This window comes from Plasmodium vivax, chromosome 2 (genome assembly GCF_000002415.2).
Source record: "Plasmodium vivax chromosome 2, whole genome shotgun sequence".
Taxonomy (NCBI): Eukaryota; Apicomplexa; class Aconoidasida; order Haemosporida; family Plasmodiidae; genus Plasmodium; species Plasmodium vivax.
In genome coordinates, this window is record NC_009907.1 from 444,671 (window position 1) to 470,412 (window position 25,742).

Genomic DNA, 25,742 nt, shown 5'->3' on the forward strand with positions numbered 1-25,742 from the left:
CGACAGAACTTCTTCCTTTGACGCACTTGGTATGGAAGCGCAAAGCGAATTCATCCCTTTGGTTACCTCTTACGCGACAGCGCTCCTTTGAATGGAGCCCCAACTGTGTGACGCCTTTTGTGTGGCTCAGCTTTTCCCATGGTTATAACTCCCTAGACGTACACCCCGGGGGGAAAAGGAGGATTAACCATTGGAGGGGACACACCATTGACGGCTGTTCAGCGCAGACGAACTGGGATACCGTTACATGGATGTAGTAAAAAAAAAAAAAAAAAAAAAGGCAACTTTGCAGGGGACAGCTCGCGGGAACAATTTAAACGCACCACGTTCCGCCAAACCGTTGCTACGCTCCCTTCCCGCAGGGCCAGGTTACTTCGGCTTACATTGTCCTCACATTACATGGCACACCACAACTGTTCTGCTTTTCCCTCTCGAAAAAAAAAAAAAGAATTCGCTGTCCCATTTTGGCACGCACATGGATACACTAGACCGCACAAGTGCACTGTCCTACGTCCGCGCGCGCGTTTACACGTATACACATAAGTGGGGATATTTTTTTTTTTTTTTTTTTTTTGTTCATTTGAAATCTCGGCATGGAGCTGACACATGGGGAAACACAATTCATTGCAGCGAAGTGACAATTTTTTTTTTTTTCCATTCTACGCAAAGTAGCAAAATAAAAAAAAGCAAAAGAACAAGTCTTGGAAGTTGTGTGAGCTTTATTTCCTGTGACGCGGCCCCTTTTATAAGATAGCTCCTTTACATCGTGTGCTTACGTATGCATGCAGGCACGCTCGCTCGCGCGCACGCCATTGTGTAGCTTTCCACTGGGCATGAGCAAGGAGGGAAGGCGACAAACGTAGAAGAAGCGGCGCGAAGCAGAGAAGCGCCGCCAAACAGAGAAGCAAAGCCAAGTCGACCCTGTCTGAGGACCCCCCTCCCCCGTTTACTAACAAGAGCGAGAAAAGGTGGGACAGGCGCATCTCCTTTTGCTTTCTTCGCGCACCATAGAAGGGCAAACGTGCATGTGTGTGGAAAGCGGTCGAGGTACAGCAGCCCTACATGGCAACTCACCAAAGTGGCACCCTCCCCCCATTAATCACACCTTTTCCTAAAAGGGGTTTCACTCCCCCACGCATGCATACATACATACATACATACATACACACGTACATACACACATCTGCTTAACCCCCTCCACAGAATGAACGAATATGCCAAACAACTTTTTTCAAACCAGCCCATCATAATAGACAATGGGAGTGGGTATATAAAATCGGGGTTCGCGGGGGATGATGTGCCGAACCTTGTGTTTCCTTCTTAGTAAGATGAAAAGTCGGAACACTGCTCGGAGGGACTGCGTTTGGGGGAGGAGGGGGTGGTACACCGATTCGTTTTGCCTTCCCCCCTCGAGCGTCACTCCCATTGGACATCCCCATTCGCGTCCTTCTTTTTCATATTAGTGTGAATTTCCATGCGCCTTTGGCTTGTACCCCTTGGAGCTGCACCTACCCGCTCCCCTTTTTTCCCGCAGCGTGGGGAGGCCCAAGTACAAGCGGGTCATGGCCGGAGCGGTGGAGGGCAACATCTTCGTGGGGAACAAGGCGGTAAGATGGAGCTATGAGCGGCCAGACGAAGCAAAATGGCCCAAAATGGCACAAAATTGGGATAGGCGCCATGTCCACGGATCTGTTTAATGCGACTCAAAATGGGATGTCTTAACGGGAAGAGTCAGCTCATACACCCATGCATGTGTTGAGGCAACCCCCCCCTACACACACATACACACGTTACTTCCCCCCCTCTAGGAGGAGTACAGAGGCCTCCTCAAGGTGACCTACCCCATCAACCACGGCATTATTGAAAATTGGAACGACATGGAAAATATTTGGATCCACGTCTACAACTCGATGAAGATAAACTCGGAGGAGGTGGGTCGTGTCTGCGCGCGCAGTGGGTCCTCTCCCCTCAGCTTTGTAGAGATGCACATATATGCAAATGCGTATACATATACGTATACGTATACGTATACATATTTATTTATTTATTTTTTTTTTGCGCGCCCATGCCAGCACCCCGTGCTGCTGACCGAGGCCCCGCTGAACCCCCAGAAGAACAAGGAAAAAATCGCGGAAGTCTTTTTCGAGTCTTTCAATGTGCCTGCGCTGTTCATCTCCATCCAGGCCATTTTATCTTTGTACTCCTGCGGGAAGACCAACGGCACGGTGCTCGATTGCGGGGACGGCGTATGCCACTGTGTGTCCATTTATGAAGGTGAGTGGGGGGCAAGCGTCCAAAGGGGGTCACACCCAGATGTTAAGGGAGTGCCAAGATGTTTGGAAAACGTTTCAGAACATGGGCGAGTGGGGACATACCTACCGTAACTGGCCAGAGAAGCTACCAGTGGAAACGCCCAAAGGAGTGAAGAAGAGAGCCATCTTACTTTGGCAGTTTTGTTGGCACCTTTCTTTTTCTGCGCAATTTTTTCCCCTTTCCGCGCCACTTCACTTGTATTTGCTTCTTCCCAACGCAGGCTACAGCATAACCAACACGATAACCCGGACGGACGTCGCGGGCCGAGACATCACGACCTACCTGGGCTACCTGTTAAGGAAAAACGGCCACCTGTTCAACACCTCAGCCGAAATGGAAGTTGTAAAAAATATGAAGGAGAACTGCTGCTACGTCTCTTTCAACATGAACAAGGAGAAAAACTCATCGGAGAAGGCCCTCACGACTTTGCCGTATATCCTGCCGGACGGGTCGCAAATACTGGTTGGTGGAGTGGGCGCAAAGATGGGGTGGCACTCACGAGGTGGCACTCACAGGGTGGAGCCTCCCTGCATGCACCTACGCGTGTGTCCACCCGTTCGACCATCTAACACACATAATACATGCGCGCCGTTTTTCCCTCTTTTTCCATTGCGCAATTGCAGATCGGCTCGGAGAGGTACAGGGCCCCCGAGGTTCTCTTCAACCCCTCCATCCTTGGGCTGGAATATTTGGGTAAGTGCATCTTGGGTGGGAATTATCCACAAGTTATTCTTCCCCTATATTGTAGATGTGTACAAGCACACATCTCATCACGCGCGCAATTCCCCCCGCAGGCCTGTCGGAACTTATCGTTACGTCCATAACGCGAGCGGACATGGACCTACGACGGACACTATACTCCCACATCGTGTTGTCTGGCGGCACGACCATGTTTCACGGTGAGGCACACTTGTCCCCTTCGCGTTTAAGCGTTTTTATAGTTGTTCGTCTCCTCAGTGTACATCTCAACCCTACTGGGTGAGGCAGCGGTAAAGGGGGGTTCCCCTCACTTTTTAAATATTCCTTCCCGCCTCGACCCATTTTGTAAATATAAACGAGTGTCTGTTTCTTCCTACAGGATTTGGTGATCGGTTACTGAACGAAATAAGGAAGTTCGCCCCAAAGGATATTACGGTAATTTCAAGAGAGAGAAAAAAAAATGTGGTAACACCAAATTGGTCCCCATTCCTCGTTTGGTCAAGAGCGTCTATTCGTGTGCAGTTCGTATGTACATGTGTGCAAATGGGAATGCATTTTTTTTTTTTTTTTTTTTTTTTGCGTCCTACCACTTCCCCTTTTTTTTCCTTGAACAGATTCGCATTAGCGCCCCTCCTGAGCGCAAGTTCAGCACGTTCATCGGGGGATCCATTCTGGCCTCTTTGGCCACCTTTAAGAAGATATGGATTTCGAAGCAGGTGGGACATCCCCCACGTGAACAGGCACGTTGAAACGTGGAAAGTACTTCCCCATGGAGGGAGAAACGCACACTCGCACATACCCACGATTGGCATTTTTTCCCCCGCAGGAATTTGACGAATACGGCTCTGTGATACTCCACAGGAAGACCTTTTGAGACGGCGTGGTGGCGGCGTTGTAACAGGGGTATGCAGCGATGCGCAGCTCTCTACATCAATATGCAACGATATGCAACGCCTTTTTCGCAAGGGGGGAATCCTAACTGGGCTAGCTTTTTTTTTTTTTTTTTTTTTTTATAGCATGCACATGGCTAGCTGTGTTCATGCAAAAAAACAATCCACTGAAAAAAAAAAAAAAAATCTCTTGTTTATGAATAAACGAAATGAAATTATTTCGTTTCCGTTTTTATCTTCGCAATTCTTTTTTTCGTGATTTATTAGACTTAGTGCGTCCCTCTATGAAATGTTTTTTTTTTTGCTTCAAAGCGCTTGGGTGTGGGGGAAATTCACCCGGTGGGGAATCAGCAGAACGGCCACGTGATGATGCAAAGACGCTCCATACTGTCTACTCCACGACAAACATATGATCGAGGTCCTCCATGAAATAATCCTTACCATCCCTGTATTCTGCAAACAAGGGGAAAGCACAAAGGAGGGAAAAAATAAATAAAAAAACAATAAAAACATTTTACATCACACAGATGACGCGGTGATAGGGTAGTGTATCCGCGATTGATCATACCTCTTAAGAGCCTCAGTTTAACTACGCGGAATTTCTTGGCACATTCATTCTTCCGTTCTAAGAAAAAGGGGAAGGAAATACAATTACTCTTCTGTACTACTACGCTGCTGGAGGGCTTTTACAATTTTGAGCGCCAATGGGTGGGCCGCCTTCTGCGTGTCACGTTTTTGTGCGTGACTGACTGCCAACTCGGTGATACCATTCGGGAGGGACTTCAACTTCTCGTGAATTATTTTGTTAATCATGAGGTTTAGCAGCTGCGTGGAGGGAAATTAACAAATTGGGACATCTCCACTGTGATTCTTGTGGTGGAACTTTCAACAGTTGGGCACTGCCTGGCGATACGTTTTCCTCCCCCCCTGAGTGATTCTTCACCTGGGGAGGAAATTCCTCAACATGTGAACGATGAACGAGGATGGGTGGCAGTATAGACGTCCTTACATCCACACGGTTTGGAAGATTCTCCCGCTTTACTTCCTGCACTTTGTGAGTCTGGTTCTCCCCAGCTTCATTTCTAAATTCGTCCACATGGTTATAGATGAGTCGCAGTACGTCTGTTAGCTGGTTAGGGGGGTGGAAATGCACTTATGTGTTTTGCACTGCGAGCAGATGGATGCGTGGGGGCAGTTGTGAAGTTTCTATCCGCTCAGATGGGCAGAAGTCCCATCCGCATCCTCGCGCAACCATCCGCACCCTCACGGCAAACCTTTTTCGGGGCTGAGGAGTCCACCTGAATGGAGAAAACGCTCTTCTGCCACTTCCTCCCCCCACGGACGACGCTAACCCGGTTGGGTGACCTCGATTGACCTGCCCCCCTAAGCCGCACGGCATATTTCTGGTGATAAAAGTGGTTCCGCACAATCGTCTTGTCTGCTATGGGCTTGAATTTTTTTCTGCGTCGGTTTCGTTCTAAGCACATGTTGAGGGGCGCGTTTAGGTAAATCTGCGCGTAGTTGAAGTGGTCTGCAAGGGGGGGAGGCGGTTCGTTAGGAGGTGCGTTTGGTGGTGCGTTTGGTGAATAACTTGCTCATTAGCGTCGCCGCTGGCTTCGTCGTTAGGCGAACAGGTGCGTTCTCCCGTTCAAAGTTCACACACACACATATATATATTTATATATAGCTGCTCATCCTTACACCTCCTGCACAGATGGTAGTACTTCTTCCTCATGGAGGGCAGGTGGAACGTGTCGTTGAGGAGGATAACGGCATGCTCGGCCATTCCCCCGCGCGGGCCGCTACTGCTCCGCTGACTTTGCGCCTGCATGAGGGATGCGCAGTAGGCGTAGGCAATGCGTCTGGCCGTCCTCCAGCACTTAACTTGGTTAGCACACGTCGGTTTGGCTATGTGTGTCCCCTTTGCTATGTTTGTCCGTTTGGCTATGTTTACCCCCTTTGCAATGTTCTTCCCTTTTGCCATGTGTGCTATGTTCTCCCCCTTCACCTTTTGGTCGGCTGCCCCCCTGATCAGCATGGTGTGCCCCCCCTTGATCGCCGTCCTTTTTACGATAGGGTAGAAGACACCCCAGTTGTGTTTCTCCCTCCCATAAACGGTGTACCTTTTGTTCATTAACAGATGAAGTTGTCTTTGATTAACTTTCGATGGACTTAAGGAGGTCACCTCCCGGGGGTGTCCACGGTACAATTGCTTTTCTATGAAATCTAGCGACACGTTAAAAGTTTTTATTTTATTTCTACGTAGGTAGGAACGGTAATGGCACATGCATTGGTCTTTCTGTCTATACAGGTAGCAAATTAGGAGGAAGTTGCTCGACTGGTTGGATAGTTTAGTTCTCCTGAGAGGGTTCCTTTGGGGGATTTTGCGCAGTGTTGGGTTATGCAGACGGGGGGCTCCTCTTGGGGGAGCTTCACATGCGAGTTGTTCCTTTGCCCTTCCATTTTTAGCACTTCTCGTAAGCCTTCTCGTAGCCGTTTTAGATCTCCTTTTCGTTCGCCTTCTCGTCCCCCTTTTGGAGCCCGCACCGGGGTCCCACCCGGAGCCCCTCCAAATGCGAAGGAGATGCTTCGTCAGTTGGACCAAAAAGCGGAAGGACACTGTCCGATCAGTCTCCCCCCCATGACCCCAAATGGTTGAAAGCTTCCCCTTCCGGTTGCCAATCCGATGGTACTGCTTAATCAGTTGAATAAAAAACACCTTCTCCCTTAGGTGCACATAGGACTCATTCTTGTGGACCAAATGTTTGAAGAGGTAGAGGAACAACTGCAGCTGCTTCCTCTTCCTTAGGAGCAGGTTTATGAAGGTGTCCTTCCCGCTGCAGGGCTTGCCATAAAACAGGAAGGCGCAGTTCATCGGGGGAGATGAAAGATGTGCACGAGACTGCCCACACGGGGGTGTAGTGTAATCCAGCTAGCCAAAAAAAAAAAAAAAAAAATTACGCTCAAATGTATGCACTGTGGGGTAGTGGATCATCGGAAAAAAAAAAAAAATTCCACTTCGCTTGACGTGCAAAATTGCGTAGGAGAAACAAACTGGGAGTATCTACAAAGCACCCTTTGTTGGCTGCTCACTTGACGGGGGGAGCAATTTGAGTGAAAAATGTGAAAAGTACGAAAAATGCGAAAAATGCGAAAAATACGAAAAATACGAAAAATACGAAAAATACGAAAAATACGAAAAAAAAAGAAAAAAAAGGCAAACTTCGCACAGGGGTTATGCTGCCTCCTCCTTCTGCGGCTCGACGCTCTTTTGTTGGCACCCTTTTCGTCGCGCGCGGCGCCCCTCAGGGGCTGCGTTCGCTGTGGGGAGGCGGGTCCCCCGAGTGGCCGCTCGCGTTGGTGCGCGCCGTGGAGTGAGTCACGGAGCCCGCTTTGGAGTCAACATCGACAACTCCGTCAACATCGACAACTCCGTCAACATCGACAACTCCGTCAACATCGACAACTCCGTCAACATCGACAATTCCGTCAACTTTGACAACTCCGCCAACTTGGCCAACTTCTTCTTTGCCAACTCCTTCTTTGCCGACGTGGCGCTGAACTTCCTCCCCCCCCAGCGTGAACAAATTGTTCATGTAGCAGTCGACGTCGTAGGGGTGGATGCCCAGCTTGGAAAAGATCCTCCGCCTGTAGGTGCGCCGGAAGCTCTTTTCGAAAATGTTAATGATGATTCCCTTGTTGTTGATCCTGCCGATTCGTCCGCACCTGTGCAGGTACTCGATGGGGCCTGCGCGGGGAAGGGGAAGCGGTGAAATTGCCGAAAGCGGTGAAATCGTGGGAAGGGTGGAAGCGGCGAAATAGTGTGTAGTGCTCCGCTGCTGCGGAGGCGTTGACAGCAATGTGCCATGTGCAGGTGCCACCCGAATGCAGTGATGTAGGGCCGCCCAGCTGCAAAGCGCGGCCGCGCCCCTCCCCCTGCAGACGCTCACCTGAAGGCATGTCAAAGTTGACGATGGTGGTGAAGCCCATGCAGTTGATCCCCCGGTAGAGCAAATTCGTCGAGAGGAACATAAAGTTCACGTACTTCTTCAAATTTTTATAATCGACCAAATCATTTTTAAAAAAATTGGCGTAGTTAATATCTTTGAATATCTTCTTCCTTTTTTTGTTTTTCTCTGCAAAGATGGTCTGGATGTCCACGTCGAATCGGTTCCGGAAGAGGCTCCACAGGTCCATCACTCGTTTCTGCAGGGGGGGGAGCGGTGAAGAGGAGAAGCGGTGAAGAGGAGAAGCGGTGAAGAGGTGAAGAGGAGAAGCGGTGAAGAGGTGAAGAGGCGAAGTGGAAGATGCGACGAAGCTACCCCGACACGCAACCGCACATCCTGCTTAAGCTCGCCACCCTCACCTTCGTGTTGCAAAACACCAGGACGTTTTTCCGCAGGGGGGTCGAAAACAGTATGTTGAGGAAGTTCATCGTGGCGCTGTTGCTCCATTCGCGGTTGCTCCTGTCGTACGTGTAATTTAGGTGAATCAAGTTGTGGGGAATTTTGCCGAACTCCTTCAGGTCGAACAGCTCGTTTAGCATCCTTTGCTCCAGTTGGCGGTCGATGGGGGGGCGGTTCCCCGTTTCGGGGCTCTTTCCACGTGGGTACCCTTCCCCGGGGGGCTCTCCCTCCGCAGATAAGTCCTTTCCCACCGCGTCCTTTTCTACAGCGTCCTTACCCACCGCGTCCTTTTCTACCGCTTCCTTTCCCACCGCTTCCCCTTCGACCGATTGCTTTCCTATCGCTTCCCCCCCCCCGTGGAGGTGCCTCAAAAAGTTGGTCGTTATGATATGCCGCGTAAACGTTAAATAGGAATACACCGCGGGCGTGGCGCTGCAGCAAATGACGTTGGTGAGGGAAGTCCACGGGGGGAGAGGGCCCCTCCCAGGTTGACCCTTCTTCATAGTACCATAGATGCTTCTTAACATTTTGGAAAAGAATTCATTTTCCACTTGGGGCTTGTCTGCCTTTGTCTCTTCACTCCCCTTCCCATAGGAATGAAAAACGAAATCGTACTCATCAAATACGATGGTGGAGATGCTGTCAAGGGTAATGATTTGCCTTTCGTTAATTAGCCGTTCTAGCCTGCCCGGTGTGCCTACGTAGATGTTCACGTGCTCGATGGGGTCCTCCTTCATTGGGGGGAAGTCTTCCTCCGGGGGGGATTCCTCCGATGGCATTCGCCTCCCACCACTGCTGCCGCCCTCCTGAGGAGACTCCTCTTCCAAGTGCATCTTAGGCCGCTTCAACCCCTTCAACTGGTATTTGATGTTGTTCCCCCCGATCAGCAGATGCACATTAAAATTTTTTTTTTTTTTAAAATCCACATTTAAGCGCTCCAGTAGGGTCTTCCTCTGTGGGTCTACCGCCTGCAAGTGGGACCACACAAGGGAGTCGTTAAGCTCGAAAAATTTCGACTTGGATGACTTGAAAAACGAATCGATTAAATCTCTGCATAGGTGGTAGATCTGCACGGCTAGCTCCTTGTTGTACGTAACAATTAGGATGTCATTTTTGGGGTGCCTTTCGGAGAGGTTTCCTCTTTTTCTTCTCCCCATGTGGTCATCACAGCTGGGTGGTTTCACCTCCCCGGGGGGGTTCCTCTTCGTTAAGGCGTTCACCATTGCCGCTACGTTGCGCCTATTTTGGGAGACGAAATGCTGCTGCTCCTGCTTCACGTTGGAGCACAGGAAGGAAGTCACGTCCCCGTTAATTTCTTTCCTTACGTAAAATGTGTTCCCCTCTTGGGGGGCGCTCCCACGCGGGGTTGTCTCATACGAAGTTATCGCCGCGCAGGAAGTCGCTTCTGAATCCACATCCACCCCTACGAGATCCCCCTGTTTGGTCTCTTCCCCACGCGGGGGTGCCGCAAAACACACATTGGTAAGATGCTGGAAGAGCGAAAGGACGTACATGAAGGTCTTCCCCGTCCCCGTGGGGCAGTGCAGGAAGAAGGTCCGAATGAGTTTGCCACTTCGCTCGTTGTACTTGTTCACGTACAGTATGCGTTCCACGGGGGGGTAGGCGCGCAGGTGGGGGGCTCCCCGAGTGGGCGGCGAACCGGTTGGCGCTGTTTGCATGGTTTGCGTGATTAGCGGCGTTGACGGGGTTGACTGCTTTGACTGCGTTGAGGGGGTTCCCTCCGGAGAGGCCCCCCCAAAATTGGATGCCTCCCCCATCTGGCCGCTCCCCCCCCCAGAGCAATTCCCCCAGTCGCTATAGCCATTATTCAGGAAAAAGATGAGCAGCGGGATGAACTTGGCCTGGTACTCCGTCGGTTTGTCAATGCCGTTGTATTTTAAGTAGGCGTTGAGGAAGTGGTCGCAGATGCCTATGTCTGCAAAGGTGTGGCACTTCTCCGTTGTGGCATTCGTCGCATCTGCCGTCGTGGCCTTCATCTCGTCCGCCGCTGCCACGCGCTTCTCCCCCCCGGTGGCATTCAAATCGATGATGCTGCTAAACTTGGCCAGTCGCCTACGCACCACATCGCTCAGCGCACACCTGTCGTAATCGATGTGAATTCTTTTCCTAAAGGGGTCTATACTCTTTCCAATTTTGATGAGAGCTTTCACTTGCTTTACGTTTTCTCCTTCGACTTGATCGTTGTGGTTCCTCTGGTTTGTCCTCCCCTGCTCATCGGTGTAATCTTCCTGGGGTTGGCTTCTTCCCTTTTGTCGGCTCAACTTCGTCATGTTGGTTTGCTCCAAAGTTTTCTTTTTTTCCCTTCTGTGTGTGTTCCCTTTGTGGGTTCTTCCTTCTCGATGCGGTGATGAATACAGTTCTACCTCCTCTTCCGCGTTGCTCTCCTTTTGGGTCCTCTCATCCGAATGTTTAGTTTGTCCCCCAGCAGTGTCATCGCTGATGTCGTCCACATATCTGACGATGCGGGGGTTCTTCTGAACAGCCTCTGCCCTGGGGGGACTACCTTTCCGTTCTCTCCGCTCACTTCTTTTACTTCTACTGCTGCTTCCACTTCTACCTTCTGCGGACCCGCCCGCCGCCAACACCTTGCGCAGTATCTCATTGCCCTGCATTCCGCTTTTCAAATTTTCATTTTGCCTGCACAGTTCATATTTCCTCGTTTTCTTATTCAGCCTTTCGATGGACTCGTTCAGGTCGTTTTGGAACATGTCCAGGATTTTTTGCTCCTTGCGCGACGGGGTTCGTCTTCCGCGGTTTCGCCTCCTACTGAGGGGCCCCTCGTTTGCCTTCCCCCCATTTGCCTTCCCCTCATTTGGAGAATCCCCCCTCGGGCCACTGGCCAGGTCTGTCCGCCCCTCCACCTCCTCACCACCATCCCCGCTGTCAACCCTTCTGCCCCGCTTCTTCCCCTTTTTTAGAATTCCCTGGTCAATTTTTTTCCTCCTTAACTTACCTCTCAGCTGTCTCTCCTTCTCCGCTTTCACTTCCTCCTTTGTATATTTTTTTTTCCCCCTCCTGTTTGAACTGGTGTGCTTCACGTAGTGCTTCTTCACGTGGTGCTTCTTCACTTGGTGCTTGTGAATAGGCGTAGACTCCCCCTTGGGTTGAGTATCCCCCCTGTGGTCACTGGAGCTTCCATTTCCGCGTTTGTCTCGATTTACCCCTTTTCGACTCTCCTCCTGGTGGTGCCCCCCTCTTTCACGGATTACATAGGTCCCCTTTTTTCTGTACAGTTGAATTTGATTTTTTGCTATATGGACGGGGTGGGTTCTTATGAAGGTGGGGGTACATCTGCCCCTGGGATGGGTTCCCCCACGGGGGGTGGTTATTACAAAGGGGGTCAAAATGAAAGTAACTAACAGAAGGGGGGAGAGCATTTAACAGTTCGGGCATTCCCCAAGGTGTGTGTGTGTATGTGGGTGGGGGAGCACCCTTGGAGGATGCCTTTTTCAGTTACTACTCTCCCTGTGTTTTCCTCCCTGTGCTTATCCAATCTACGAACATAGCGATGTTGGGAAAGTGACACCTGATTGTTGCCGCTCCCCGTTAGCGGAGTAACCGTAGGAGAGGGACGTGCACCTGTGTGGGTAGAGCGCGTTGAAGGATCGAAGCAGCCAAGCGGACGCACAAATTGGAAGCCAAACTTACAATCAACGAAAAAAAGAGAACGTTCAAGTGGGGGGAAACAAAATTGGGTTCATTCCCATTGCGGGGAAGTTTTTTAAAAAAAAAAAAAAAAAAAAAATTCCTTGTGAAGGCATCTCACATGTTATTTACCCCTATGTGCAGGCGAAACGTCCTGAGTTTTGTCGCCGACGTGAATGCGCGAATGGGGAGTGGAGTAGCTTCGGAGCGGCTGACAGGGGGATGTACATGAGCTGCAGCGCGTATCGACATGGCTGAGTAGTCAGCCTTGGGGTTCCGTTCGCGTCACGATGGCGTCACTTTTACAAATGGTAGGAGAGTTGCCATGGTAGGAGAGATGCCATGGTAGGAGAGTTGCCATGGTAGGAGAGATGCCATGGTAGGAGAGATGCCATGGTTGGGGGAAGGCAGCAAAATGAAACGACCATAACGATAGTGCTCGTTATGGTGAGTGTGACAAAGGTTGTGGCAACAGGGGGATTGGTCACCCCGGGTACAGCAGGCCGACGCTTCGCATTGACGCTACACCACTCTTCACACCAAAGATTGGGACAGCCCAGGTGTGCCTCCACCGCGAGTCTCCACACACCCCCCGGAGAAGTGACTGGACACGACGAGGCAGTGCTGGTGCAGGCGGCATTTATACCTGCACTTCATTTGCAGGAATTCAAAATAGATTGACAAAAAATTAAGCATGCTGTGATCTACATGAAATGCTAAAGAGAGGACGTCCCTCAGATTTTGCAATTGCAGGAAACAAGAAAGGAATAGTAGCGGCTGCTCTATGGACACGTCCTTTACGATGCTACTTAAAAACAGGGCGTGTAGTTTTCCCTCAGTGGTCCCACTCTTTCCGTGCATTTGGTCAACCCTCTCTTTAACGGCGCGCACGTTTTGTATTGCTCGCCCGATCTGTAAAGTGGAGGTAAAAAATGGGGGCAAAAAATGGGGGTAAAAATGGGGGTAAAAATGGGGGTAAAAATGGGGGTAAAAATGGGGGTAAAAATGGGGGTAAAAATGGACGTAAAAATGGGGGTAAAAATGGACGTAAAAAATGGAAGCAACAAATGAACGTAAAAACATTTCATGCGATGAGCGGGCCCAACACACGCCCATGCCGCAACAGAGTTTCCTCTTCGCTTCGAAGCGCTCTAAACCTTTGGAATGTCGCTGAGGAAGAAGTTGCAAATAATGTTCAGGGCGAGCCTCTTAATCTGTTCGTCCACTCCTTCGCGCAGACACTTTAGGCAAAAGTGCATGGCAAAGGGGTGAATGTGTTCGAAGCAGCTTTCCTCCTTCGACACGTTCACGAGGAGGAGCATCGCGTTGAGGAGGAACCTGTGTGGGGGGGAGAGATAGTCAAATCAGCATGGTTATCCACACGCGTACATACGTACATACATGCGCACACAGTGCACACATGTAGGAACTCTCCCCACGGGAGGCCTCACCTGTGCTCGAAGCTCTGCTTGGGCATCTCCCGTCCCATCTCGAGCTTCTCCAGTTTGCGGAAAAGTTCCGGTATGATGTCGCTAAGGATGCTAACAAAAGGGGAGGCAAAAAAAAAATATGGCATAAAATCGCCTGAACAGGTCAGGAAAAAATGGAAAAAATGGCAAAAAGGGCAGCTATTCCCGCTTCTCCCCTTGCACGAAAGAAACACAGTGTGGACGCTGCCCCATCGGCGGGGGGGCAGACGGGACGTCCATCCGGGTAGCCAAGATGTGTCCACCCACTTCAGGGGTGCACCTCCTTCTTTTCTTTCTTTTTCAATTTACAGATTTGGGGAGAATTTATCATCGATGGTCGCCACGTAATTAATTATGTTCAAAAGGACAATGTCGTTCATGTACTCGTTTTTCCTGAAGTTGATTTTTACGTACCCCCACAGCTGGGAAGGAGGCGAAAGGGGACATAAGTAAACGTACAGTGGTGATGGTGGGGGTGTTCGCCATGCGATTTGTTCACCCTCCTCGTAATGTGGTGCAAAACTGAACGGTTTATTTATTTTATTTTATTTTATTTTATTTAATTTTTTTTTTTTTTTTTCCTGTGGTGGGTTACTTGGTATATCTTTGGGTACAGCTCATACAGTCGCGTTGAAAAAATGAAGAGGCATCGTAGAACGCAGAGGTGGGCACTGAATCGCACGTACACGCTGCAGGTGGGTGTGTATGTGGGGGGGGAGAGAGATATACATACGAATGGGTGGGTGCATGACATGGCAAGGTGAAATCACCACTGTGTAGTAGACCCCCTTGTGGGCTGCCCCCCGCTCGCGTTTCCCTCAACTTACTCCTCATGGCAGAGGAACTTCTTCGCAAAGTGGAAAATATGCTCTGCTGTGTGCCTGATGTCCGGGTAATGAACCTCTTGGTGGTACTTCCTTCCGCTGATGTAGTGATTGTCTTTAAGGTCGTTTGTAGGGCCTTCACCAGGGCTCCTTCGTGCACTGGTGTTGCTCCCCCCTTCTTCGTCATACAAATCGCAGAAATCATCGTCCACAAGGAGGTTGGCAAGTCTCTCACACGGAATGTTTTCCCTTGCCTTGTTCATAATATTTTTCATGTCTTCTTCTATCTTCTTAAAGGAGTTCTTCTTGGCCTCTTCGCTGCTTACTGTGTCTAGGTGGACCACATTGAAGAGGTCTCCGTGAAATTTGAATAAGAGCAAGTTGCGTAAAAATAGCTTTTTCTTTTTTTTTTGCTCATCCTGTCTGTGGAGTATGCTGCGGGGGGTGCCTGTGCCAGGGGGGGCGCGCAGCGGTACGGCTGGGTGGTCATCTTCGCTGCCCCCTTCGCCGCTTCCACCGCTTCCCCCAACTGCCCCCCTGAGGTGGCCAAAATTCACGCGCGCCTCCCCGTGCAGGAGCCGCCTCTTGACCTGCTCCACGTATCCCCCCCGCACACACAGCTCCACTCGCTTCCGACTGATATGCTCATAAAACAAGTAGAGGACATAATTAAAAACTGTCAAGATGAGCACCGCCATTTCGTCCTTCCTCTGCCGATCCAAATGCAGGAACTGCATCCTCCTTGAGTACTTTATAATATGCACGCAAATATCTTTGAAAAGATAAACGTGGCAGTAGTGGTGCGTCACCAGCAACTGCGTCAGCGTGGAGATTTTTCTGCAGCTGTGAATTGAATCTAGGTTTATTATTTTTTTGTACACGTAGGCCGATATAGCTTCGCTGTTCCGGTTTAGGATGTCCTCCATGCGGTCCACCTGGGGGGGGCCCCGACTGGTCACATCGTTGGAATTGGCGGGATTGGCGGCACCCGCGTATACAGAGGCTGCCACTACATCCAGGGGGACTGCTTCCCCCCCCGGAACCCCGTCCACCACGCTGCTGCCGTGGGCGGGGACGCACAGAACGCCCCTCCTCCCTGTCCGAGCGGAGATGCAGCTGTCACTAGGCGCCTCCCCCTCGCTACACACCCCCCCATGGAGACACAGGTGGACATTCTGTATTGTATATTGGGCCAACTCCCTAACATAAGAACAGGGGCTACTCACGTTTAGCAGAAAAAAAACAAAATTTTTACAGAAATATTTTTCCATCAAGTCTTCGTACCCACACAGGGATGACACGCAGAAGCACTTGTTCATGCATATTAGTAGGAGGGAGAGGTAGTAGTGGCGTAGGTCTGTTTCATGCTCCCCCTTCGTATGACCTCCTTCACCTGCTGCTCCAATCAGGTGAGCCTTTTTCACCCTCTTGGACGTCAGGAACAAGAGTACCTTCTCCATCGTCATCCTCAGGTTAGGAGCTCCCCGAGACCATTTCATTTGAAGGGCCAAATGAAAGTAGCTCTTATAGAGGTTGGCATATTCTTGCAGGACGTCTTTGACCAGCTCGTTCTGGAGGGCCTGTTTAGGAAGCGGTTGGTTGTTCGTGGCGTCTGCCAGTTGGTTGCGCCGCATGATTGAGGTTGTCTCCGTTTGGTTCTCTCCTTCCAATTGGACCCTCGCATACGTGCAGAGCATCACTATCAAGGCGTCCATATAAAAATTGATAAAGTGAAGGCACTTGCATTTTCGCCTAAGGGGGGGTTCCTCTTCTTCCCTGCATGCATCCTCCGTGGGGGCCAAATTCCCTGTCGAGTCTGCTTGAGAGGGGATACATATCTCCTCTTTTGAGTTCCTCTGCTTCGCCCAATCGATCGAGTTGGTGAAGTGATGAATCTCCTCCCACCACTTCCTCGTTAGGACGAGCTCTTCCCTTTTCGTCTCCCTTTTAGTGCCCTCTCTGGGGTTGTCCCACGCGGAGAGCATAACTTCGTTCAGGTGGTTCTCCAGTTCGCTTTCGCTGGTGAGGAGGAAGAAGAGGATGCTGACGTCTCCGATGAGGCTGCGGGGGGTGGAAGGGGGTGGCAATCAATTAGGGGGATGGCAATCAATTAGGGGGATGGCAATCAATTAGGGGCGTGACAATCAATTAGAGGCGTGGTAACCAGGTGGAGAGGAGGCAATAAAGTAGGGATGTGGCAACCAAGTAGGGACGTCGCCAACTGGTGAGCTCCCCACACCGGCAACCACTCCACCGCGTGATCGCTCGCCCGAGGACTCACCCCACGTCCTGCATCTTCAAGCCATCCTTGATGTTTCTAAAATGGGGAAATCTCGTTGGAGCCCAGTTGGTCTTGTCACCTGCGCAGGAGCTTCCCCGCTGGGTTAGCTGCTCATACACGTTTAGAGAATATAAGGAGTTGTCCTCGCTGAGGATGGTGGAGGGATCTCGCTGGGGGTGATACGTCCCCCTCCTCACACAATCCACATTGGACGTCTCATATAGGGAGAGAAAATAATTAACAGAGAGGTGCCCCCTGGCAACTGGCACTTCATTCGTGTGGCTATTAAAAAAATGGAAATACAAATAGCCCCTCAGAAAGCGTAGCAGGTATATCTCATTTTGCCTTCTTAACAGAAAGACGTTGTAGAGGTGCCTAAAGTAGTAGGTACCCACGTTTTGATTTAACCGTTCCAGGGTGCAATTCGCTTCGGGGGGTAGGTGGACAAGGGGGTGCCCATCTGGCTGCAGCGATTTTATGAGGTTTGTGAAGATGGCGTGGAGGTCGTCCTGCAGGCTGGGTCCCGGGGGGGTTAGTGCGTCGCCCGGGTGGTCGCCCGGCTGGTTAGCTAGAGCAATACCTGTAGCAATGCCCGAGTCGCTGCTCTCACCTCCGCTCTGCCCCACGCTTAACCTGCGAACATTCAAAAGCTCGGAGAAGCTTCTACTACCCAGGAGGAGCTCCAGCCGAGCCGCAAAGGAATCGCCCCCCTCAGAGAGAAGCTCAGACAGAAGGACAAAGTAGCCCATGAGAGTTAAGTTCCTGTGAACGATGCGCCAATACTTGATTATGATTTTGCACAGATGGGAAACCTCTCGGACAATCTCGTCGCCGTAGTTCGTGAGGACGTAGTAGCAGATGAAGTGGACGTTAGCGATGATTGTTTCGTCTTCGCTGGGTTGCTCTGTGGGTGCGTTGTGCGGCGGGGGGGGGCCCGCGTCATCCATCACTTTGCGTCCAGCTTCGTTTACCGCTTCCCCGTGGGGTCGCTGCCCAACAAACGGGGCGGACGACCGCGCCTTGGGTGGGCCTCCCAAACTTTGCAGCGAGGAGGGACATTCCTGTTCCCTTCCACAGGTGGGAGAGCTACCCCATTTGGGGTCCCCCCCGAAGTAGTTTTCCACCAAGTTGTTTTCCCCCAAGTTGTTTTCCCCCAAGTTGTTTTCCCCCAAGTTGTTTTCCCCCAAGTTGGCTTCCCCCAATTTCACCTGACCGTTCAGGCAAAAAAGCAACATTTTGTCCACGCACATGGCAAACACTTTTACGATCAACTTTTGAATTTCCTTCACATGGAAAGTTCGATAAAGGAGGAAGAGATTTAAGCTGATGGCTCCAAAACATTTTTTTAAAATGTAGACGTTCTTGTTAATCTTCTTCAGGATGATAAATAGCAGTTTGAGATTTTTTAATTTAATTTTTTTTTTTTTTTGCATAATATTTTGCAAAACTGTTTGGATGATTTTCATAAGGCAGAAGAATGCGTCGATGTCCTTTTTGTTTTCCTCCAATTTGTGGTGCCCACACAGGTGGTGTGTAGAATTGCCTACCGCCTGTTGCGCATTGGCTATGTCACCTTCGTCTAGCTGTTGGAACATATCATTGGGGTAAATTCGAAGGAAAATACTCTTGGCGTAGTTCAGCACTGCTACTTGGAAGGACTCGCTGCAGCACTCCTCTTCTTTCGAACCGATTGAAAGCAACATGGAAAGGTTATTCAGGTTAGCGAAGAAGGTTTGTCTGTCTCCTTTGCCCAATTTCGTGAAACAAACAGAGAGTGCCTTTACATAGTGCTCAATGGTTAAGCGGCACCTCTCGCTGCTACACATGTCGTACCCCCTTAGGTAGTCCCTGAGGGGGGTGTGCGCCAAGGTAGCTTCATTCCGAGGAAGATGCTCAACGAATGGGTCATCTTTCTTGCTGCCTAAAAGGTAAAGAGCCACTCTCACCTTGTTACATAAGATGGAGGCTATGCTGGCGAATACATTTTCTGCCACGTCGAGAGGGTCTATATGGCAAGTTATTCTGTTGTTCCTGATTAGCTTGTGTATTTTTTTTACTATCGTGAGATCCACCTCTACACTGCGGCTCTTGGTGAGAGAGATTAGGCAGTTCGCTGCCTCGTAGTTCTGTGGCGACTCCATTGCGTGGGCGGATCTACACACGGGGTAGCGGCACACTTGCGGCGGGGTGGCGACAGGGACAGGGACAGGGGCAGCGGTAGCGATAGCGGTGAAGTTGTGCGAACTGTTTTTTTTTTTTTTTTTTTTTCCTATCTCGCCAGCATCAGCGTGCGCGTTGTGTGCGTGTTGGGCGGGGGTCACGTGGGGGCTTCGCGCGGAGCTGTTCCGCTTGGCGGTGCACAGAGCGCCCCCTGGCCCAGCGTTTCCGGGAAGGTGGAAAAGTGGAGCGGCTTAGCGAAAATGGCGTAGCAAAGCTGGACTCCAAATGGTGCAGTTTCGAAAAAGGAGGCACTCCTCATGCGTAGAGGTGTACCCCTCCTGGGGAGACCTTCACTCGGGACGGAAGCGGCTTGAACATGCGTGGCCGTTTGAAGAAGCGGAGAAATGACCTTCTTTAGGGATGTGCACGCGAAGCAGTGTGAAAAGGCTACTCAGCGGAGGGAAGCACCACACCTTCGCGTAGGCCGCTTTTGCGTACGCCGCTTTTATGTACGCCGCTTTTATGTACACCGCTTTTATGTACACCGCTTTTGTGTGCATGTACCCCTGGAGGGAATAAAGGAGAAGGCCCCCTCGCAAGTACCCCTTTCGTCCGTTTGGGGCCACCGACCAGTTCAGCCAATATGGGAAAGGCACAATTTTTTGGAGGTTACAACTTTTCCGCAACCATAAGGATGATATAAGGGAGCTGTTGTTAGCAGAATGGCTGGGCTACTTTTTTTTTTTTTTTTTTTTTGCGAAAGGGGAATTATAGGCATGTGTTTTGCCTGACTGTGCAGGTCAACGTGGTGGGGACTTCCTGATGAAAGATGCTACCACTCGGTGGGTAACAATACCATTTGATGTCACGCTGGCAGGTGTGCATTTAATGGGATTGACGATTTACATGTTGGTAATTCTTTTCCACTGGGGAACCCTTCACAGTTCACACGTTTCGCGCGCACCCTTGGTGGACCACTTGGGCGCCACAAAAGGAAGGGGCCATTTTGCGCCCAGAAAATAAACAGCCCCATGTCTAGGTGTGCATTCGTTCCAGTCTTGATTTTCCCCCCCCGTGAAACGAAAAAAAAAGAAAACAAAACAGAACGCAGCATTGTATATTTGTTCTGTTCTGTTTTGATTTTTTTTTTTTTTTTTTTTTTTTCCCCATGTCGCCTCTTCCCTGTTGGGGACTTCGAAATGGGCACATTTTACCCCCCTTTTATTTTTCCCGCGGAGGAAAATGACCTCATTAAAATTAAGCAGGAAGGGAAGAGGGGAGAGGTCCTCTGTTTTTCCCTCCTTTTTAAGGGTTACCCATTTCTGCCTAATTACCTATCATGCGGGACCGTTAACCTTTTCGAGCGTAGTTTTTTTTTTTTTTGGCAAAGTGCCGCAGTTGGGGTATACAGTGAATGGTCCCCTCGCGCGCATAACTGAGGGGCGTCGTGCGACTATGAACTGGCATAGGCGAAGAGCGGCACTTTCTCGTGTAATTATTTTTATTTTTTTTTTTTCTTTCCTCTGTGAGGACGGCGGACAAAATTAACGATCATTTCGCGTTTGCAATGTTGCCATTTTTGCATTTTTTCGAAAGGTAAAAAAAACGTCCTCGGAGGGCCTGAAAAATGCCAAGGAATTTTCTTCCCCCGCGCTTTGCCATTTTGCAATTTTACCGCTCCCTATCGCTGTTTACCAATTGGCCTTTTTTTTTCAATTTTTTTTTTTTTTTTTTTAACCCCGCGGGGCTCAGCTGAATGGTACTATGTACATATTGAGCATATGCATGTTGGCACCTCGCCGCGTAGCAGCGAAGCGATTTTTCTCTTGTTTTTTTTGCCTGCCCCATCGTAATTTTATTTGCGACGTTAGCAGAGGAAAGTTCGCGGAGCAGAAGGGAGAGAAGAAACTTCGCCCCGCAGTATAGTAGCTCGTCACGTGGTCCGGCCGTTCCGCTCCCCCGTTTGACCACTCGACGAATTGGCGAATTGGCAGTTTGCCCATTTTGCCCATTATACCGTACCGAGTGCTTTTTATAGCATTTTTTTTTTTTTTTTTTTCTTCTCTTTTCATTTTTTTTCACCCCTATTTTCTTCTAACCAGTTTTATTGCAAAAGGAGAGTTTTAGCGAGCTTCACCGTGCGGAACTGCTCCTTTTTTTTTATTTTTTTTTTTTTTCTCCCTTCTAATCGTATAATGCTTTTTGAAGATGAAGACAGTAGCAGTCGTCTTCACCATTTTGATTATCATAGGCCTGGCCCTGTTTATTTACTTCGTTATTTAGGCGTCGGTGGGGAATGTGGGGGGCGAACGGGAGTATGTGCCGAGGGGTGCGTTGAAGGGTCGGACAAAAGAGAGAGAAGCGAGGGGGAACTCCCATTTGGTGTTAATGACAACGGGGTGGTAAGAGATTGCCCGGAGGGGAATGAGGCAAAGTTGAAGTTGAGACTTCCCCAAGGGGGGGGGAGAAACCACGTGGGTATAAGCGGCAGGAGTGGGCGCAGCAGCAGCCTGGAAGCGAACCAGCTGGAGCTGATATTTCACAAGTCGGCGAGGGCCATTTATGAAGGCACCAATGCGCAGGTGGAAATTCCCACAATAGCGCGAGGTGGCTGGAAGGGGGGCTCTCCATGCCCCCTGGGGGAGAAGAACCCAGCGAGGGAGACCCACTCTGATGATGTGGAGCCGGACAAGATTCACATCCAGGGGATGACAAACCAGGGGATGACGAATAAGGGGATGACGAATAAGGGGATGACGAATAAGGGGATGACGAATAAGGGGATGACGTACCGGGAGAACGTTCCACACAAAATTGAGGATTTGAAAAGCTTCCTAATGGAGCGCCAGGAAAATGTAAATGAAAGAAATCGGCAGCTCTTTATGCAGACCATGAGCAGCATCGATGAGACTTTGCAGTTGAACCATTTGTGCCTTTGCCGGAATGGCCGAGAGTTAGACCCCGCTTCGTTCGCCTGGCACGACTCGTTTGTGGGGCAAGCGTTGGGGAGGGCCTGCCCAGAGGGAGAGACCTTCCGAGGGGGGCAACTCCCCTCGTCACCCCCCGCAAGTTCGCCCAATTTGTATGAGAAGTTGAAGCATATCAGATGCGTAGAGGAACCGGGGCATACCTACCAGCATGTGTACCCCCCACGCTGTCAGGCAGACCGCCCGAAGGAAGTGCAGATACCCCAGGGGAGCATCCAATTCAACGCGAAATTCGAAAGCTCAAACCTGCAGTGCGTGCTGAAGGAGAAAAACAGAGAAGTCTATTCCATTTTTTTAAAACAGGACATACGATCGAATGAGAAGAAGAACCAGTGGTTTTACTTCAGCGCAAGTTACATCCCAGGCTCCTACTACCAGAGTGACTACTTTGAGGGGAGGAAAAAAAAAAAAAAAGAGCAAAGTGACATTAATAGAATTATTAAAGAAGGTAGCAATGATGCCTACTTGGACAGTAAAGAGGACTTGAAAGTCTCTTTGGATTCTTCCGATTTATTTCTCATCAGCGATGTTAAAAAATTAGAGAAGCCCTTTTCTGTCCTTTTTAGAATCGAAAATATGTCTAGACCTTTTTTCTTATACAGAGAGGGACACTCTCCTTTGGTTTTTTCCGAGTGTAGAAGCGTGAAGGAGGAGGTCCTCTGGGAGAGGGCAGCATACAACGTTACCTACACGAGGAATGACACCCCTAGGCACTACAATTTAAAGACAAATGCGTTTGAGAAATTATCCTATTGCACCTACACACTGGAATTCGCCTACGATTTTATTTACCCTTACGATACTGTTTATTTCGCTAGCTCCCTCCCGTATACCTACTCCTATTTGATGAAATACCTGGGGCTACTTAAGAGCCACGTGAGCAGCGAGCAGGAGGGGCAGAAGAGAATCAACTACGTGCAGGGCACCCTGTGCACGACGGCTTTGGGGCTCGCCTGCCCCGTCCTGGCCGTCACGAATTACGACGGGGAAGCGGCAGATGAAGCGGCTGCCGAAGCGGGAACTGCAGATGAAGCGGCAGATGAAGCGGCACCTGACGCTGCTCCCAATGGGGAGAGCCGCCTCGTAGGTGCAGAGAACTCTGGGCGGAACTACGCTGAGCCAACCGACATTGAGGGGTCGCATCGGAGCAAAGCCCCCGGGGAGGCAGGCCAACCGAAGGAGCTGCATCCCGTTGGGAGTGTCAGCGTGCCTGTTGAGGAAGATCACAAGCTGGTGGATGCCGCGAAGGAGAGACTGCACCACTGCTGCGAGGAAAGCACATACATTGACGACGCGATGTGCATGTACAATTTGTGCCATCACAGACGGACAGGTGGTCGACGAGAAGGGGAGGACAACCCAGGACAGAGGAGCCCCCGTAAATGTTCTAACGCGTTCATGAGACAGTTTGAGCGGCTGCTGGAGAGACCTCCCCTTCATCCGCTAAGTCACGATGGAGGGAGGCGCCCGCGTGGATCGTCGACGTCGCCTTCTTTAAGTGGCTCCTCCAAAGTGGTAACTTCTCCCACCCCCGCGGGGGAACCGCCCAGTCAGGCACCCCTCGAAGAGAAGAAAATCATTTTCCTAACCGCGCGAGTGCACCCTGGGGAGACGAACGCCAGCTACGTCATGCATGGCTTCCTCGCGTTCATCACGTCCGACAGTGCATACGCCGATGCTCTCCGCGACAATTTCATTTTTATAATCATACCCATGTTGAACGTGGATGGAGTGGTGCTGGGGCACAACCGGCTCTGCTCAAATGGATTTGACCTTAACAGGCAATGGAATCGACCCATTTATTATTTGCACCAAACGGTGCACACAGCCAAGGCTCTCATAAAAAGAATCCACAGGAAGGGAAGGGTCGTCTTCTTCTGCGATTTCCATGGGCACTCTAGAAAGTATAATTGTTTTTTTTTTGGGAATTTTGATAGTCGGGCTCAGCTGAGGGGTAGGAAGTTGGCTGAGCTATTTTGCCACGTGATGGGAGCCTCCCTTCCGTGGTTCTCCCTGGAGGATACACATTTTAAAAGTGAGAGTGTAAGCAGGGGAACGGCGAGGAACGTCTGTGGAGGCGAATTCGCCATCGACTGCAGCTACACGTTTGAGGTGTCCCTCATCGGGGTCAAGGTGAGGAGCGCAGAAGCGGCGCCGCCAGAGGGGGGAGGCCAAACGGACGAAGCGAACGAAGCGCGTCAAACGAGTGAACCTCGCGACGGAGAAGAACTCCCCACCCGTGCCGCCCAAGAACAGAAATGGGACTTTTTTTTTTTCGATGAGAATGTCTTGATGCTGACGGGGATCTCCTTTGGAATAAGCCTCTTCAAGTTTTTTAATTTTGTGTCCCACCATGAGGGGGACATATCGGAGGGGGAGAGGCAGCAGGGGGAGCATAATAATAAGAAGAAAATGGCGAGCGTAAATGAAAGCGCAGAGGTGCCCCCTTCGCGCGTTAAAGCTAAGGGTAGTAGGGTGCAGCTCGGTGGCCAGTTAGCATGTCATAGGGGTAATTTGAACAGGCTGGAGAGGAAGAGGAGAGGCGAGATGGTGAAGAAGGCAAGTTTGGAGGGGGTCCTACCATTGGGCAGGGTCGTTATAGAGCCTTCTTCAGATGTGAAGAGTGATGCGGTGGAGCCTGCTGCAGATGTGAAGAGCCACCTCGATGGGGGACACCCTTTGGAAGGTGGTATCCGTAGTAAGGCTTATGAAGCGAAGGGGGACGCAGAGACAACATCATCATCCCCCCCAGGCAAGTCCACTTCGCGGCAGCTCCGAAAGGACTTGCGAGCAGTCAAAGGGAAGGGTCTACCCAACAGGAAGAAGGAAGCAAAGGCGAGAGCAAAAAATGGCGTAAAAGAAAGTCACGTGCAGGAGCGACCAAAGGGGAAGCCCCACAAAAGAGCATCTCTTAGGAGAGTACCAAAATTCACGATGAGGAAAAAACATTGGGTGAAATTGCTACCAAGTAAGAGCCCTTTTTTTCGTTCCCTAAAGGGGAAGATATCTGGCGGCTCAAGTGGAAGGCGAAGGTTACTTGTGAAGATGTGCCACCCGGGGAATGGCGACGGTGCGTCGAAGCAGGAACGGCGTGGCGGCAGGCACCCCTGCGTAGGGGAGGGTGTGGAAGTGGATGTGCGCGTGGGCGTGGACGAATGTGAAGCGTTACAACCCTGTGGGGAGATGCCCCACCGTTGCGACCCCCATCTTGGAGGGGAAAAACCACCTGCAGGACTCGCCGGTGGGAAGTTTTCCCGTAAGGGGAAAAAGAGGCCACTTCGGATTACCAGGAGAAAGCTGGTGGTGATTAAAAAAGTGAACGCCTTGAAGGGGAGAAAAGCAAATGGTCCGCAAGCGAAGCAATCGAAAAAGGAGGAAACAAACGTTGGTATGTGTTCGAACCATGGGGGACCTAAACGGGAGTATTTGATTTGCCTCAAGAGGAAGAAATTGAAAGGGGGGTTGGGCCTAATCAAGTTGCTCAGGCGGAAAGTGAAGCCATCGGGGGAGGCGCGCGCGGCAGACGGCGCAGTGGGGGAAGCGAAGAGAAGAAGGAGAAAAAAAAAAAAGGAAAAAACGGAAAAAAAGGAAAAAACGGAAAAAAAGGAAAAAAAGGAAAAAATAGAAAAAAAAGAAAAAAAAGAAAAAACTTGCTGTAAGGAAAGCCCCCTCCCTCCTCCATAATTAGACCAAATGACACTCCACTCCACAAGTGAAAAAAAAAAAAAAAAAAAAAAAAACTTTCCCATGCGCTTTAGTTTGTATGTCCGGGGGAATCCCCCCAGTATGCATCACTCCACCATTTGAACGCATTTTTGAATTTCCTCTTTTTTTTTGGTCACTCCGATTTATTTGTTTTGTTTTGTGTACCCACCAGCATACGTTCGTTTTTCGCCCGGCGCAGTGTTGCCCCGTTTTTGATGGCGAGAGCTTTGAGTCCGTCACTTGGCCTTACCAATAAGGTGCGCGCGTTTTGTGCAGATTTTTTGCACATTGTTTGCGCGTTTTTTTTTGCGTTTTCCTCGCTCACTTTGTGAGGACTCCGGG

General features: G+C 50.3%; 4 protein-coding genes across 4 annotated transcripts, besides 3 other annotated features; 2 read left to right on the forward strand and 2 right to left on the reverse strand.

The window, feature by feature from the left end:
- Positions 1 to 245: 245 nt before the first annotated feature.
- Positions 246 to 268: a microsatellite.
- Positions 269 to 1,204: 936 nt separating this feature from the next.
- On the forward strand, positions 1,205 to 3,886 carry PVX_081570 (actin, putative; the record flags this gene model as incomplete). The annotated part of the gene is made up of 10 exons (XM_001613539.1): positions 1,205 to 1,323; positions 1,535 to 1,607; positions 1,809 to 1,931; positions 2,073 to 2,274; positions 2,534 to 2,775; positions 2,937 to 3,006; positions 3,108 to 3,212; positions 3,392 to 3,447; positions 3,627 to 3,728; positions 3,839 to 3,886. 10 exons carry the CDS (start codon positions 1,205 to 1,207, stop codon positions 3,884 to 3,886), a joined length of 1,140 nt encoding a protein of 379 aa, XP_001613589.1.
- A 3,321-nt stretch (positions 3,887 to 7,207) lies between these two features.
- PVX_081575 (hypothetical protein, conserved) lies at positions 7,208 to 11,706 on the reverse strand (the record flags this gene model as incomplete). The annotated part of the gene is made up of 3 exons (XM_001613540.1): positions 7,208 to 7,650; positions 7,853 to 8,108; positions 8,269 to 11,706. The coding sequence occupies 3 exons, from the start codon at positions 11,704 to 11,706 to the stop codon at positions 7,208 to 7,210; spliced, it is 4,137 nt and encodes a 1,378-aa protein (XP_001613590.1).
- A 671-nt stretch (positions 11,707 to 12,377) lies between these two features.
- Positions 12,378 to 18,689, reverse strand: PVX_081580 (hypothetical protein, conserved; the record flags this gene model as incomplete). Its single annotated transcript, XM_001613541.1, has 9 exons — positions 12,378 to 12,886; positions 13,132 to 13,312; positions 13,426 to 13,515; positions 13,753 to 13,865; positions 14,039 to 14,132; positions 14,271 to 14,686; positions 14,858 to 15,326; positions 15,465 to 16,328; positions 16,549 to 18,689. 9 exons carry the CDS (start codon positions 18,687 to 18,689, stop codon positions 12,509 to 12,511), a joined length of 4,746 nt encoding a protein of 1,581 aa, XP_001613591.1. The 3' UTR covers positions 12,378 to 12,508.
- Positions 17,359 to 17,378: a microsatellite.
- A 2,214-nt stretch (positions 18,690 to 20,903) lies between the features above and the next one.
- On the forward strand, positions 20,904 to 24,667 carry PVX_081585 (hypothetical protein, conserved; the record flags this gene model as incomplete). Its single annotated transcript, XM_001613542.1, has 2 exons — positions 20,904 to 24,548; positions 24,611 to 24,667. The coding sequence occupies 2 exons, from the start codon at positions 20,904 to 20,906 to the stop codon at positions 24,665 to 24,667; spliced, it is 3,702 nt and encodes a 1,233-aa protein (XP_001613592.1).
- Positions 24,183 to 24,240: a microsatellite.
- Positions 24,668 to 25,742: the final 1,075 nt, after the last annotated feature.